Source organism: Paralichthys olivaceus, chromosome 20 (genome assembly GCF_024713975.1).
Source record: "Paralichthys olivaceus isolate ysfri-2021 chromosome 20, ASM2471397v2, whole genome shotgun sequence".
NCBI classification, from domain to species: Eukaryota; Metazoa; Chordata; class Actinopteri; order Pleuronectiformes; family Paralichthyidae; genus Paralichthys; species Paralichthys olivaceus.
The window spans coordinates 325,104-337,725 of NC_091112.1; the positions used below are offsets into that span (position 1 = coordinate 325,104).

General features: G+C 42.9%; 3 protein-coding genes across 8 annotated transcripts; 2 read left to right on the top strand and 1 right to left on the bottom strand.

The window, feature by feature from the left end:
• Positions 1–491: 491 nt before the first annotated feature.
• Positions 492–3,399, top strand: glmp (glycosylated lysosomal membrane protein). Its single transcript, XM_020113615.2, has 7 exons — positions 492–637; positions 1,169–1,333; positions 1,596–1,694; positions 1,787–1,951; positions 2,090–2,308; positions 2,490–2,758; positions 2,836–3,399. Exons 1-7 carry the CDS (start codon positions 557–559, stop codon positions 3,008–3,010), a joined length of 1,173 nt encoding a protein of 390 aa, XP_019969174.2. The 5' UTR covers positions 492–556; the 3' UTR covers positions 3,011–3,399.
• A 472-nt stretch (positions 3,400–3,871) lies between these two features.
• On the bottom strand, positions 3,872–6,598 carry jtb (jumping translocation breakpoint). 4 transcript variants are annotated; one of them, XM_020111453.2, is made up of 6 exons: positions 6,327–6,598; positions 5,620–5,839; positions 4,962–5,002; positions 4,777–4,862; positions 4,615–4,694; positions 3,872–4,443 (listed from the first exon to the last, which is right to left on the bottom strand). In XM_020111453.2, exons 2-6 carry the CDS (start codon positions 5,706–5,708, stop codon positions 4,287–4,289), a joined length of 453 nt encoding a protein of 150 aa, XP_019967012.1. In that variant the 5' UTR covers positions 5,709–5,839; positions 6,327–6,598; the 3' UTR covers positions 3,872–4,286. The 4 variants fall into 4 exon arrangements, with proteins under 4 accessions (XP_019967012.1, XP_019967013.1, XP_069372641.1 ...); XM_020111454.2 differs by having other exon boundaries at positions 4,615–4,691; positions 6,327–6,586; XM_069516540.1 differs by having other exon boundaries at positions 4,615–4,691; positions 4,777–4,859; positions 6,327–6,577.
• A 1,399-nt stretch (positions 6,599–7,997) lies between these two features.
• LOC109645805 (zinc finger protein 665-like) lies at positions 7,998–12,177 on the top strand. Of its 3 annotated transcripts, XM_069516490.1 has the most exons (4): positions 7,998–8,201; positions 8,589–8,688; positions 8,731–8,774; positions 9,497–12,177. In XM_069516490.1, exons 1-4 carry the CDS (start codon positions 8,138–8,140, stop codon positions 11,452–11,454), a joined length of 2,166 nt encoding a protein of 721 aa, XP_069372591.1. In that variant the 5' UTR covers positions 7,998–8,137; the 3' UTR covers positions 11,455–12,177. The 3 variants fall into 3 exon arrangements, with proteins under 3 accessions (XP_069372591.1, XP_019967010.2, XP_019967011.2); XM_020111451.2 differs by having other exon boundaries at positions 8,589–8,774; XM_020111452.2 differs by lacking the exons at positions 8,589–8,688; positions 8,731–8,774.
• The last annotated feature ends 445 nt before the right edge of the window (positions 12,178–12,622 follow it).

Consider the following 12,622-nt stretch of genomic DNA (forward strand, 5'->3'; position numbering starts at 1 on the left):
TATATCATCAGGTACTTAAAGGTCCAAAGATCCAGGTGAAAGGATCCACTGTCAGAAATGTAACGTAGAAGAATCCTCATGTTTTCACGAGTTTGTTTCATCTAAATTATATGAATTGTAGTTTTCTTTACCTCAGAAAAGATAATTTATATATAAACACTTTATATTGAAATATTTTATATATAAACACTTTATATTTACATACTTTGTATTTAAACACTTTATATTTACATACTTTATATTTAAATACTTTATATTTAAACACTTTATATTTAAATACTTTATATTTAAACACTTTATATTCAAATACTTTATATTTAAACACTTTATATTTAAACACTTTATATTCAAATACTTTATATTTAAACACTGTATAGATGTCATTATCTCCACTCTACTTTATGATAATTGTCACGTTCTTATAAACTGAATAATTTAATGTTTATAAATTTGAGTCTTTAAAGATTAAACCGTGTTTGAGGGGGCGGAGCTTGTCCGCTGTCAGCTGACATATGAAGCAGGAAGTCATGTGACCTGAAGCGCAGTAACAACAAAGATGGCGGCGGCGGTGATGAGAGGATTCTGTTCTCTGATGATTCTGGTTTTTACTTCGAGTCAAAGTTTGTTCGAGCGACAGGTGAGAAAAACCGCGATAACGACACTGGTGAGAAAAACCGCGATAAGTTAGTGAAGTCAAATCTGAGCACGAGTCAGAAAACAACAAACTCAGGAAGTGAAACTTCGTTCACTTCGTTCCTGTTTCAGATTAAAAGCGTTTGTTGAAACTAGTTGAACTGTTGAAAACGTTTCTCTCGGTTGATCTGATCTTTAGATCTGGATTCACAGATGTCATCTTTTTAAGATCGTCTCTGATCAAATATTACAAATGTCAAATGGCAAATAAATCAACTAATTTATAAAGAATTGGTTGAATAGGAAGTGATGTAATCATTCTTTATGAAATAAAGTAGCTGTGACTGTAATGCAGAATATTGAAAGTCTATAAAGCCACGTACATCTCAAGTGACATTTAGTTATCTTTAATTTGAAAGTTTTTGTTTTTTAAGAGGAAATATGAAACTATGAACTGATTCTGTAGAATTTAAATTTAATGCTGTGATTAGATTTCCATCGTTGTTGATTATAACTGATCCCCCCCGTCCTTCAGTTGTTAGTAACGATGAACCCCGGCCTGAAATCGCCGCCTCCTGGTGGCGACCTACTGAGTGTGAGAGCTTTGGGAGACAACGATACACTGCACTACCTGTTCTGCAGCCAGGGGGCGCCAACGCTGCTGCTCATCCACACCAACTCTTCTTCTTCTACTGTCCAGGTCAGAGTTGATCTCAGAATACGGAAAATATTTCTGATGACTGAGTTTCAAAACTATTCTGTTCATTTTCATTTTTTAAATAAACGCCTTGATCGCTCGCTTTAAATGTTGCACCGATGATCCCACAGGGGGCGATGTCTGGAGGAGTTTTCCAGCCTCGGTTTCGTTGTTGTTTGAAAACTCTAGCTTGTGTTTGAGTCTGAGCAGAATCGTTTTCTGGACCGGTGAGGTCCTCCTAATATTCTGACGTGTTCCCACGTAGGTGGATTGGCCTCTGTTTTTGGCTCGTAACACCAGCGGCAGCCTGAGGGTGGAGCCGGAGCGCAGCATCCTGTACAGCACTGCTGTCGTCTTCAGCAGGGTCAGAAACATTAATACATTCAATCAATCTGTCCACCTTAAATCAGTCTGTCCACCTTTAGTTTTCATCGCTGAATCTTGTTCCTGTCTCAGTTGCTGGAGTACGATGACGTTAATGACACGGCCGATTCGACCTCTGACCTTTTCCCACCGTACGAGCTAAAGAACTTCACCTGGTCTCGTCTCAACCTGACGGATGCGACCGCCCGGCTCTGCGGCGCCGTCACAAACGTCTCCAGTGGGGCGCTCTGCCTGCAGGTCTGTTGGCATGGTGACACCAGGGTCACATGAAAAATAGGATATGATGTAACTTAACAGGATGTGATGTCATCCACACAGAGGGTCGTATTTATTTAAAAAATCAAACAAAATGATTTATTGATCTTTTTCTTCCAGTTGTCAGTATTTGGCTCTGATGGGCGTGGTCAGCCATGGCCCCGCCTCATACACACAGCTGACTCCTCCCAGTTGGAGGTGTGGCTTGACGGTGTGTCGCCGCGAGCAGCTCGTTCCAGGTTCCTATTGGAGCTGCAGGCGGTGGGCGGGGCTTATCCTCTGAGCAGGGTGGAGGTTCATCGATCGATCGACGACGAGTATACGCCGTCAATATTCAAGGTAATCAATAATTCAACCAAACTTTACTGATACAACAGGAAACACAAAGATCAGAATCCTTTCGTCAGAATAATTAGAGGATCAATAACTGATCTGTTTCTGTCACCATGGAAACAAGCAGGGACGTTTAATGTAGACTCTTGATTTTAGATTCCCGTTGATCTGATTCTCGACCTCTCAGGCGTCTCATTGGGTTTCGTCGGCGAACGGCAGCTCTGATGTCGAGAGTTTTGTGCAGTGGAAGCCGGTGGCATACCGTCGGTCTGATCCCGCTCTGGAGGACGCCACGCCATGCAGCCATTCCGACCCCCGGCCACAGAGCGCCGAGACTGTGGCGGCAGCGTCTGCTCTGATCCGAGCATTTTACTCAGAACCGGAAACGTTCGGGCTCAACGTGAGCTTCGGCCTCGCTGGAGAACCGTTCTACAACAGCACCAAGTTCCTCAGCTGGTCAGTCACCTGCTCTCTGATTGGATGATTTCTGGTGAGTTGAATCCTCCTCCTGACATGTCGCCACTCTTCCTCAGGACCGTGTTGGTGGGCGTCGGCTCGCCTCCTGTCGACTCGTTCTCGACGATGGTTGTCGTCATCATGGCGGTTGGTCTGGGAACTCCTGTGATCCTCTTGTTGCTGGGCGGACTCTGGGTCTGTGTGCGTAAGAAGGCTGCAGATTCAACGACAGCTTATGAGCCAATCAACTGAGGACCGGGCCGCAGCCAATGAGATCACAGAGACTATTTTTTTTAGACATCACTCTACTGAAGACCCGCCTGACCGTCCAGACAGCCAATCAGAACCCAGGTTTTTAATAAATTAATTTATTGATTTTTATTACGTATAATTAATCAGTAATCAATATTATAAGTAATCAACAGATTCACATTCAAGATAATTTTGGATTTTAAATATTTTAAATCAAACAGTTGATGTTTAAAATGTCTTCGGAAATATTTAGTTTATATATTTTTATTTCTGTTTTATTATTTTCACTGGTTTTCACTCAGTCAAGACTCAGGAACAAAACTTTGACCAAATTATTTATAAAACAAAAGTTTTGTATCAATAAAAACGTTGTTGGCGTTGAAGCTTCAGAATATTTACAATTTTACTTCCCGATGTTAAGTTGAACGTCATGTGACGCTGGTCATCGCATCACAAGATAAAAAGTTTAATTTAGAATAAATTCAACTTTAAAATGGCCACTTTAAAGTTTAAGACTTTCTCTGGTGTTTTTTCTTCAGTTGCAGAAACACGTGAGTTTTTTGTGAGTTTTATTCTCTCGTTTCAGTTCAGACATTTTTAACAAACTGCGTCTAAAACTGTTGATTTAGTCAGAAAAACAAACATTTAATAAAATCTGAAGACAAACGTTTGTTCAACAATGAAACGTCACCTGTCGATCATCGTGTTCAGTCCAATTAGACGACAACAGTCCGACGTGCCCCTCCATAGATTTATGTGTGAACTGTGCAGCAGGGACCAATCAGAGCCCAGCGTGTGGTGAGGTCGACCAATCAGGTGAAGGACAGATTAGAAAACAGAGCGAAGAGTCAACATGAGAACTGGGTTCTGACCTGATTCACCTTTATTTGTTTCATATTGAAAATAAGTTTGAACAATTTACATTTACACAGTTGAATTCTCCATTAAGATTGAATTACTTGACACCAGGTTGAATTTACGTTAATGACGACTTGATGTCTCAGTGGTTTAAGTCTGAAATCAAATTCCTGGAGAATTCAACTTTTGAATTGTACGAGTGAAGATCTTGATAAAGTAAAAGATTCAGACTTTTCTGTTCTTGGTTCTGACTTTATGTCGCCTCCTCCCGTCATGTTAAATAAAGTTTGGATTGAAGAAAAAAAAGTCCAGTTTCCTGCAGGTTCCTTTCGTCCTGATCGACCTCCGTACGTCTTCAGACCGAACTCTCAACTCGCACATTAAAATACTGTCCAGGACCAGATCAGGTCCTCGAGTCCTAGATGGACTCAATTTGTCGACGGACTTTCTCCGATGCGAGGCGGTCGAGCCATCGCTGACGGACGACCACCACGATGGCGAAGACAACCGTCAGAGCCAACATGGCCGCTTCGAACTTCCAGAAGAGATGCTCCTCCATCACGGCTGATCGACAGCTGCGGAGGGAGGCGGTTACTCGGTTTATTCATACGAATTGTAATGTACAGTTTCCATGACGATGTACAATAACACTAATGAAGATATTTTAACAATATTAAACAGATGCTTTTAAAATGACATAAAACTGCTAAAGATCATGTCTGTATTCATGTCGGTGGACGTCTGACCTCTTGTACTCGTCTTTGTTGGATCTGGTGCAGTTGATTCTCTCTACATAACCCGTCTGTTCACAGGACGACCACGACTTCTGAAAGACAAAGACGTCAAGAAGTGTTCTGGAACCTAGACGCTCCAACATGTCACATCCTCGAACGTATAAAAACACTTACAGTCTGGAAGGTGTTACACTGCGAACACGCTGAGGTCACAATAAAGTCCTCCAGCAGCCAGCAGGGGGAGACCACAGGTTTCACTGCTGCAGAAGAAAGTCAGGGTTCATTTTCCCAGAAGTCTTTGCTCTTGTCCGGAGACATTTTGATTTTATTGTTGTGATTTTCAGTTTGTTTCCTGTTACCTGTAGTTTTGTCCTCACTCAGCAGGGCGGCTCCAAACACTCTGAAACACAAGTTGTAACACACTGGATCGTGTTACTGTTTTCTACTTTATCTCTGGTCTCCTTCACTGACGGAAACATCTGTCTGCAGCTGTTTGAACCATGTGAAGAACTTTGTAAATGTGTGCAAAGTTCATTATTTCATATTTCTATAAGTTTGACGCCTCACTGTACCATGACATTGTATATCTCAGATAATAACACTGCCATCTTGTGGTGATAATGTTACTCGCAGTCTGTGCAGTACTGATCGTGGTATCGAGGTCCTGTCTCAGGGTCAGCTGTCAATCATGACGTCTCCGCCTGTTTTTATATCATCAATAACTAATTAAACCAAACGGATGAGAAACACTTGAACAAACATCAGTGAGATGAGAACGAGCTGAAATGTATTTAACATCTACTTTGAATTTTCATCCCATTTACTAACACGGAGGAGGGATTTAAGACCTATACTGCATGCAGCCACCAGGGGGCGATCAAGATACTAGGGCTTCACTTTTGTTAGCTGTCACGTCGTCCATCTTTGTGTACAGTTTATGATTCAGAGTCAGCGTCCTCAACAATCTAACGGTTAGTGGTTATATTCTGCAACTGTGACCTCGGCGTACGGACTGACCTCAGGGAAACGAGACCCCAGAAAAGAGCGTGGAGGACGAGAACTCGGGGACGACAACACGCCACAGGGATCCGACAGTCGCTCTCCATTAGACTACTCCTCCACCAGGACGCCGCGGCAGCCACCCTGACACCGAGCGATACTGTTCACTGATTCCTGTCAGTCTGTTTACATGATGGATCCACTGACCTGTTTACTTCTGGCTCCAGGCTGCTGGAACCTGAAACATGACATAGATCAATCAATGGGTTGGATCATTCACATGTTCACATTTTCAGCCTCAGCAACACAAACATCACACATTCAATCTGATTAAAACTTAAAACGATCAGAAAGAAGATCTTATGTTGGATTCGTGTAGTTTTTCTACTTAAATGTCTTTAAGTTTAAATTAAATGAACTCTGACGTAGTTTTCTGTGATCAATAAAAGAACTTGTGTTCTGAACAGAAGATAAACTCTGAGGTTCGATCCATGAAACCGATGATGTCATCAAACGTTTCTCTTCTGCAGACTCAAAACAAAGGCGTTAGCACGTTGGCTAAGATGCTAACACAGCTGCAATGATGTTCTACAGTTTATTAATAATTACAATGACACATTTTATTTAGTTTGAAGCTGAGGGAACAACCGACAATAAACCGGTTTCAATAAAAGATGTGAACAGTCCAGCTGCTTGCCTGCTAATGCTAACAGTTAGCCTCTTACCATTGTACTCCGATGTATGCTAACGTTAGCTAGTTTAGCTCCAGCTCAGAACACACGGTAATCCGCTGAAACAGCCGCCATTTTGAATCCAGCGCGGGAACCGAGAAGAAGAAGTTTTCACCGGTTTAACGATTTAACGATTCAACGAAGCGACTCAACGTGAACCGGATCAAAGTACCGACTGTTACCGAAAGTGTCCGCGGCCTCACACCGACATGTTCCCGTTAAACACACCGTACACTTCCTGCAATCCCTCTTCAGAATAAAAGCACTGCTTCATTACGTATGTATATAAACACTCTAGATTATAACTAATGTCAACAAATCACGTAGTGACTCACATAATATATATTTATATACATACATATATTTAACCGCAATATTCCTCGTCCAGTTGCCTTCGTACGTCTGAAAACACACTGACCTGTTTGAGAATCTTCAGATTTATTTTCATAGCTTTTACTTTGAAGACAAACGTGCGTCACCTCCTGTCCCCGTCTTGTTATTTCCGGTGTGTTGGAAACGGAAACGTCAGACTGACACAGAGGTTGACGTCATCAGAGTGACTCCTGCACATTACACAGATCTGAACTTTTTATCATCAGAATCATTTTATTTTAAAATTTACACACGAAGACAAAGAGACGTAGATGATGACGTTATTACTTTTATTCAACTTTCAACTGTTTGATACAAAGAGGCAGAAAATAAGACGAGTTTCCTGTGACGTGATTGGTTCAGAGACTGTGGACAAAGAAATGAGAACATCTGGATCCACGAGGACAACGACACACCTGACCGGACTGACTCCGCCCCTGACCCCGCCTCCACCAACAGAACTTCTCCAGGTTGCACTGAGAAAGGGGGGGGGGGGGACAGGGGGACAGGTTATTTCCTGTGTCTCTTGTCTCTGGTCTCTGCTGAATCAAGCGGTGAGGTTTTACCAGGACACTGATTCTTCGTCTCTTCAGACGTCGACAGAGTCCAGGAAGTCGACTGACGTCATTCTTCATCAAGACGTTGACGACCTGTGACTCAGAGTTCACAGATTCCTCAACCTGATGGACACAACGACACTTCAACCACTTCAACCAGAGCATGGATTCATTTGTTCCCAGCATGCACCTGTCCTACCTGCAGCAGAGGGGTTGCAGGTGTGAAGTCGGGCAGACTGCAGCCGACTCTGTGACGACAGAGGCAGCAGATCAGCAGCAGAATCACATGCAGCTTCATCTGTCAATCAATCAGTCAATCAATCAATCAATCAATCAATCAATCAATCCATCCATCCATCCATCATCCTCTCATTCACAGTTTGTTCTTCTGTGTGAATGAAACCAGCAGCTGAAGAGGAAACACAATAATCCTCTTAGTCTGCTGTAGGAGTCACATGACATCACACTGATCTCCTCCAATCAGGAGATACGTCACAGTTACGACTTCAAGCGGTCAACGACCTCAAGTTTCACAAACTAAATAAAGTTACTGGTAAAACTTGTAAACTTTATTTATATATAACTTATGATAATTACACTTTTATTCCATTGTTGATAAGTTAAAGCTATTTTGAGTGTTTCAGCTCTTCATCATCTGTTCGATGTCTCCTCTTCATCATCTGTTCGATGTCTCCTCTTCATCACAATTCTCAATATATAGTAGTCATCAGCTGTTTTATTTTGAAATCCACCCCGGAAGTGAGAGCGGATGTTTCCGGCAGCTGACGCTGCTAGCGGTTAGCAGAGTGAACCGTTGTCCGGATGTAAACACGGACAGAAAACCCGTCAAGGTTCCGTTTAGTGTCGCGATGAGAGATGGAGCAACACGCCGAAGAACCGGATGTAGATTTAAAAGCGGAAGTTGAGCTGAGAGCAACAGGTTGGTTCTGTTTCTGACGTGCTGCTAATGATGCTAAGCTGCTGTTAGCCGTTTCTGGTCAGGTGACTCAGGCTCCTGCAGGTAGAACTGACGTCATCAGAGAGAATCTGTCACAGAACATCTGTAATAAAACACATGTAGAGAACCGAACATCTGTAGAGAACGTGCCTGGGGTCCTGTCGGAGACTGGTCGTCCATGAGGATCCACAAAGTGGATCTGGTTCTTGTGTTGAAGGTTCTTGTGTTGAAGGTTCTTGTGTTGAAGGTTCTTGTGTTGAAGGTTCTTGTGTTGAAGGTTCTTGTGTTTGTTGTCTTTAGCTTGGTTCTCCTGATGGTTCTGGTTTTAGAACTGAGCAAAGATGTTTGTGTGTTTACGGTTCTCTGCAGATGTCAAGCAGCTGCTGGTGAATAAAGACAATGTTCTGTCTGAGCAGTGGAACCCCAGTCCGGAGCTAGAGGTCCAAACTCAGCCCCCCCACATTAAAGCGGAGCAGGAGGAACAGTGGAGCAGTCAGGAGGGAGAACAGCTGGAGGATGTAACTGGTGTGAAGAGTGAGGAACATGAACGTTCAGGTGGGAACAACACGACGAGAACAGAGGAACCATCTCAGAGTCGATAAAACAAAAGTTCTCGAGGACTCTTAAACATTTGAGAGAACGTGTTAACGTGTCACCTTCATCTGAGCATGATACAAAGAACCGAGATGTAAGAGGTTCTGTTGGTGGTTCTTGAAGAACGTCTCCTCCAGCAGCTGTGACACGACAGCAACGTGATGTTTAACCCTTCAACATCTAAAACTGAGGCTTCGACCGACATTTACAAAAACTTTCATTTCTCACTTTCAAACATTCAACTTCAAATCTTTTCCTCCTGAGTCTCGTTCAGCAGCAACATCGTCTTTATTAACGTTTTCATATTTATAAACTGATGTATTTCATCAGTCACATGTCTGGAGAATGATGACATCATATTAAATGCACACGTCTCATCTGGTTCTAAAAAGGAGGAGAATGCAAACACCAGCTCTGATATGGTTACACACACAGACGTTGCATCAGCTCTAGATGTTACGAGACACTTCGCTCTCAAGCGGAGACTCATCAAAAGTTTCTGTAGATAAATAATAACTTTCATTGTATCTCTGAGGTTCTTCTAGTCCTTTAGACGGTTCGACTGTTTGATTAAGTTCTGTGGTTCCTGTGTTCTATTTTCCATTAATCTGCAGAAAATGGTCAAAGATTAAAAGAGGATTAACCAGTTGAACTTGTCTCCGTGTGTTTCCTGTTCTCTGCAGACGTCCTGCAGCTGATGGTGACTGAAGAAGAGGTTCCTGGTGTGGAGCAGGAGAACCCAGAGCTCCCCCACTTTAAAGAGGAGCAGGAGGAACCGTGGAGCAGTCAGTCAGAATCAGTTTGTGGACTGAATCCAGATAAATGTTCACGAGTGGACGCTGTGACAGACTCAGCATTAAAGACGGAGGTTGGTGAAGTAAAGCCAAGTGAACCTCAGTTGGTTTTAAAATCCCTGAAGATCATTGAAGTCCCTGTGCCCGAGGTGAGAGGAAAGAAAACCTACAACTGCTCCCAGTGCGGGAAAATATTTGGCCGCAGTCCACACCTGAAGATACACATGAGAACTCACACGGGAGAGAAACCATTCAGCTGCCCGGTGTGCAGGAAAAGTTTCACACAGAAAGTAAATCTGACTTATCACATGTCCGTCCACACGGGAGAGAAACGATTCAGCTGCCGCTTCTGCGACGAAAGGTTCACTTGGTACACGCAGCTGAAGAGTCACCAGTGTGTCTGTGAGTCGTCGCGTCACAGTCGGACGGAAGAGAACAGGGAGGCTGATCCTGGAGAGAAATCATTCAGCTGCTCCGAGTGTGGGAAAGTGTTCAGCCGCAGAGACAATCTGAACATTCACATGAGGATCCACACGGGAGAGAGACCGTTCGGCTGCTCCACGTGTGGGAAAAGCTTCAAACATGGAGGACACCTGACGCAGCACATGTCCGTCCACACGAAGGAGAACAGGTTCAGCTGTGATGTTTGTGACAAAAGGTTCACGTGGCTTTATCAGCTCAAAAGACACAAGTGTGGCGGTGAATCCTCGCAGCTTCAACAACTGGAGGAGGCTGACATCAAGTTCACGTTGACTCCTGTCGCTGTGAAGAATGAAGAAGATGGAGAGAAACCTCAGCCGTCACAGCTTCATCAGAGTCCGACTGAGGACAACAGAGCGGACTGTGGAGGACCAGAACCAGCCAGGAACTCAGGTCCTGATGGACATTTACAACCAGGTCCTGAGGACAAGACCTCAAACTGCTCTGAATTTAAATTGAAAGTGTTTGAGAGAAATGAATCATGTTTAAATTTTGCAAATGATTCGGGATGTAACGCTGTTAAAAAATCCTTCAGCTGCTCCCAATGTGGGAAAATATTTGGCCGGAAGGAACATCTGCAGAGTCACGTGAGAATTCACACAGGAGAGAGACCCTTTATCTGCTCTGACTGCGGGAAAACATTCGGCTGCAAGAGGTCGCTGCTGGGTCACATGACGAGTCACACGGGAGAGAAACCGTTTAGCTGCTCTCGATGTGGGAAACGATTCGGCCGTATGGTGAATCTGAAGACACACGAGAGGCTTCACACGGGTGAGAGACCATTCAGTTGTCCTTTCTGTGGTAAAGGTTTCACACAGAAGGTGCACATGACTCAACACATGGCCGTCCACACGGGAGAGAAACAGTTCAGCTGCAGCGTGTGTGATAAAAAGTTCACGTGGCTGTCAGGGTTCAGACGACACAAGTGTGGCGGCGAGCAGTCGGAGCGGGATGAAACCGAGGAGAGCGCAGAGGTAGAACCGGGCGATAAATCGTTTCGCTGTCGTGAGTGTGGAAACAGATTCAATCACAAACACAACCTGAAAGCTCACATGAGAATTCACACGGGAGAGAAACCGTTCAGCTGCTCTGTCTGCTGCAAAGGCTTCATCGCGAGCGGAGCTCTGAAGAAACATTTGAGGACTCATTCGGGTGAGAAGCCGTTCAGCTGCCACGTCTGCTCTGTGAGATTCACACAGGGAGGGAATCTGAAACGACACATGGCGCAGCACACGGGAGAAGCACAAGAGAAACCTTTCAGCTGCTCGGTTTGTGGAAAAAGCTTCACTCAAGTGTCAAATATGAAACGACACATGACGAAACACACAGAAATGATTCTGTCTCAGGAGGCGGGAAGTGAAGTGTAGACCTGAGAGAGACGGGACGACTGAAGACGTCAAACTGTTGATGATCACGTGACCTTTGACAGAAGATATTTATTTTTAATGTATTTTATTGTATCAGAGCTTTAAATGAATTTAGCTTTTATTAAAAAATAAGACTCTCACTAAAAAGAGACTCCAGCTCTTTGCTCATCTCGTTTTAGAAAGTTGTTTTTACCCATAAACTAACGATCAATGATGTAAATAAAGACAACTCGTCTCCACTTCCTCCTGAAATTACACTAAAATATGTCAGATACCAACAGGTCCCATCTGCTAACACAGAGGAGGGTTTATGATCTATACTGCAGCCAGACACCAGGGGGCGATGGAGATGTTTGGGCTTCCCTGTTTATTTACAGTCTATAGCTCCGCGAAGGCAGAACTGAAATCAGACGATTTCTCATCTGCATCACCAGCTTGTCCCGATCGTAGCGTCAGCTTTGATCAGTTTTTAACAAACTGTCAAACTGGATTTTAATTTTTTTTGTTGTCAGCGTCTTTCCCTTGATCTGTTTGTTTCCTGAAATGTTTCAAAATCAAACCCCTCATGAAGTTCTGTTTCTTAAAATGTGGTTTTGTTCATCAAACAAAAACCCAGAAATCTTCAGTTGCCTGTGATTTGAAGAGAAAATGTTCTGAAACTGAAGTCAGATTATTTTCACTATTAAAAATGAGACGAATCTCAAAGTGTCTGATCCATAAAAACCTGCTTCTCCATTTTGTCGACAGCTGAAGCTTCCGTTTCATCTGAATATCTAAACACACATTTGTGAGTCAGTGGAGAGAAGCTGAGGTTCTTTAAAATCTCTTTCTCTATTTTTCTTGTTTGTCAGTGAATTTTTTAAGTTTTTTAATTTAATTATTTTATGATTTTTTAAAATGTAATGATTTAATGATTGATCAAAAAACAGAAAGATTATTTCCTTTTAATCTTAAAGATCATTTTCTGTACAATAAAAGTTTCAGGCACTTTATTGGCTTCACTTTCTACTCAGTCAGTTTTATTTGTAAACTCCCGACACGCGATCTTTAGTTTTATCTTTACGTTGTGAGGTTGAGATACCAAAGTTTTATTTATGTTTGTCTTCATGTTGTGTTTTTGGTTTGAATGTGTTTTAAGTTAGTTTGTTGTGAAGTGTTTTTAAATGTT

Bases quoted from the DNA above. Each gene is read 5' to 3' on its own strand.
- LOC109645805 (XM_020111451.2), top strand. From the start codon at position 8,138: ATGGAGCAACACGCCGAAGAACCGGATGTAGATTTAAAAGCGGAAGTT. The intron at 8,202-8,588 runs GTTGGTTCTGTT...GGTTCTCTGCAG, and splicing joins AGTTGAGCTGAGAGCAACAG to ATGTCAAGCAGCTGCTGGTG. The intron at 8,775-9,496 runs GTGGGAACAACA...TGTTCTCTGCAG, and splicing joins TGAGGAACATGAACGTTCAG to ACGTCCTGCAGCTGATGGTG.
- jtb (XM_020111453.2), bottom strand. From the start codon at position 5,708: ATGGAGAGCGACTGTCGGATCCCTGTGGCGTGTTGTCGTCCCCGAGTT. The intron at 5,003-5,619 runs GTCAGTCCGTAC...CTTGTGTTTCAG, and splicing joins TGGGGTCTCGTTTCCCTGAG to AGTGTTTGGAGCCGCCCTGC. The intron at 4,863-4,961 runs GTAACAGGAAAC...TTTCTTCTGCAG, and splicing joins GAGTGAGGACAAAACTACAG to CAGTGAAACCTGTGGTCTCC.
- glmp (XM_020113615.2), top strand. From the start codon at position 557: ATGGCGGCGGCGGTGATGAGAGGATTCTGTTCTCTGATGATTCTGGTT. The intron at 1,334-1,595 runs GTCAGAGTTGAT...GTTCCCACGTAG, and splicing joins CTTCTTCTTCTACTGTCCAG to GTGGATTGGCCTCTGTTTTT. The intron at 2,309-2,489 runs GTAATCAATAAT...TCGACCTCTCAG, and splicing joins ATACGCCGTCAATATTCAAG to GCGTCTCATTGGGTTTCGTC.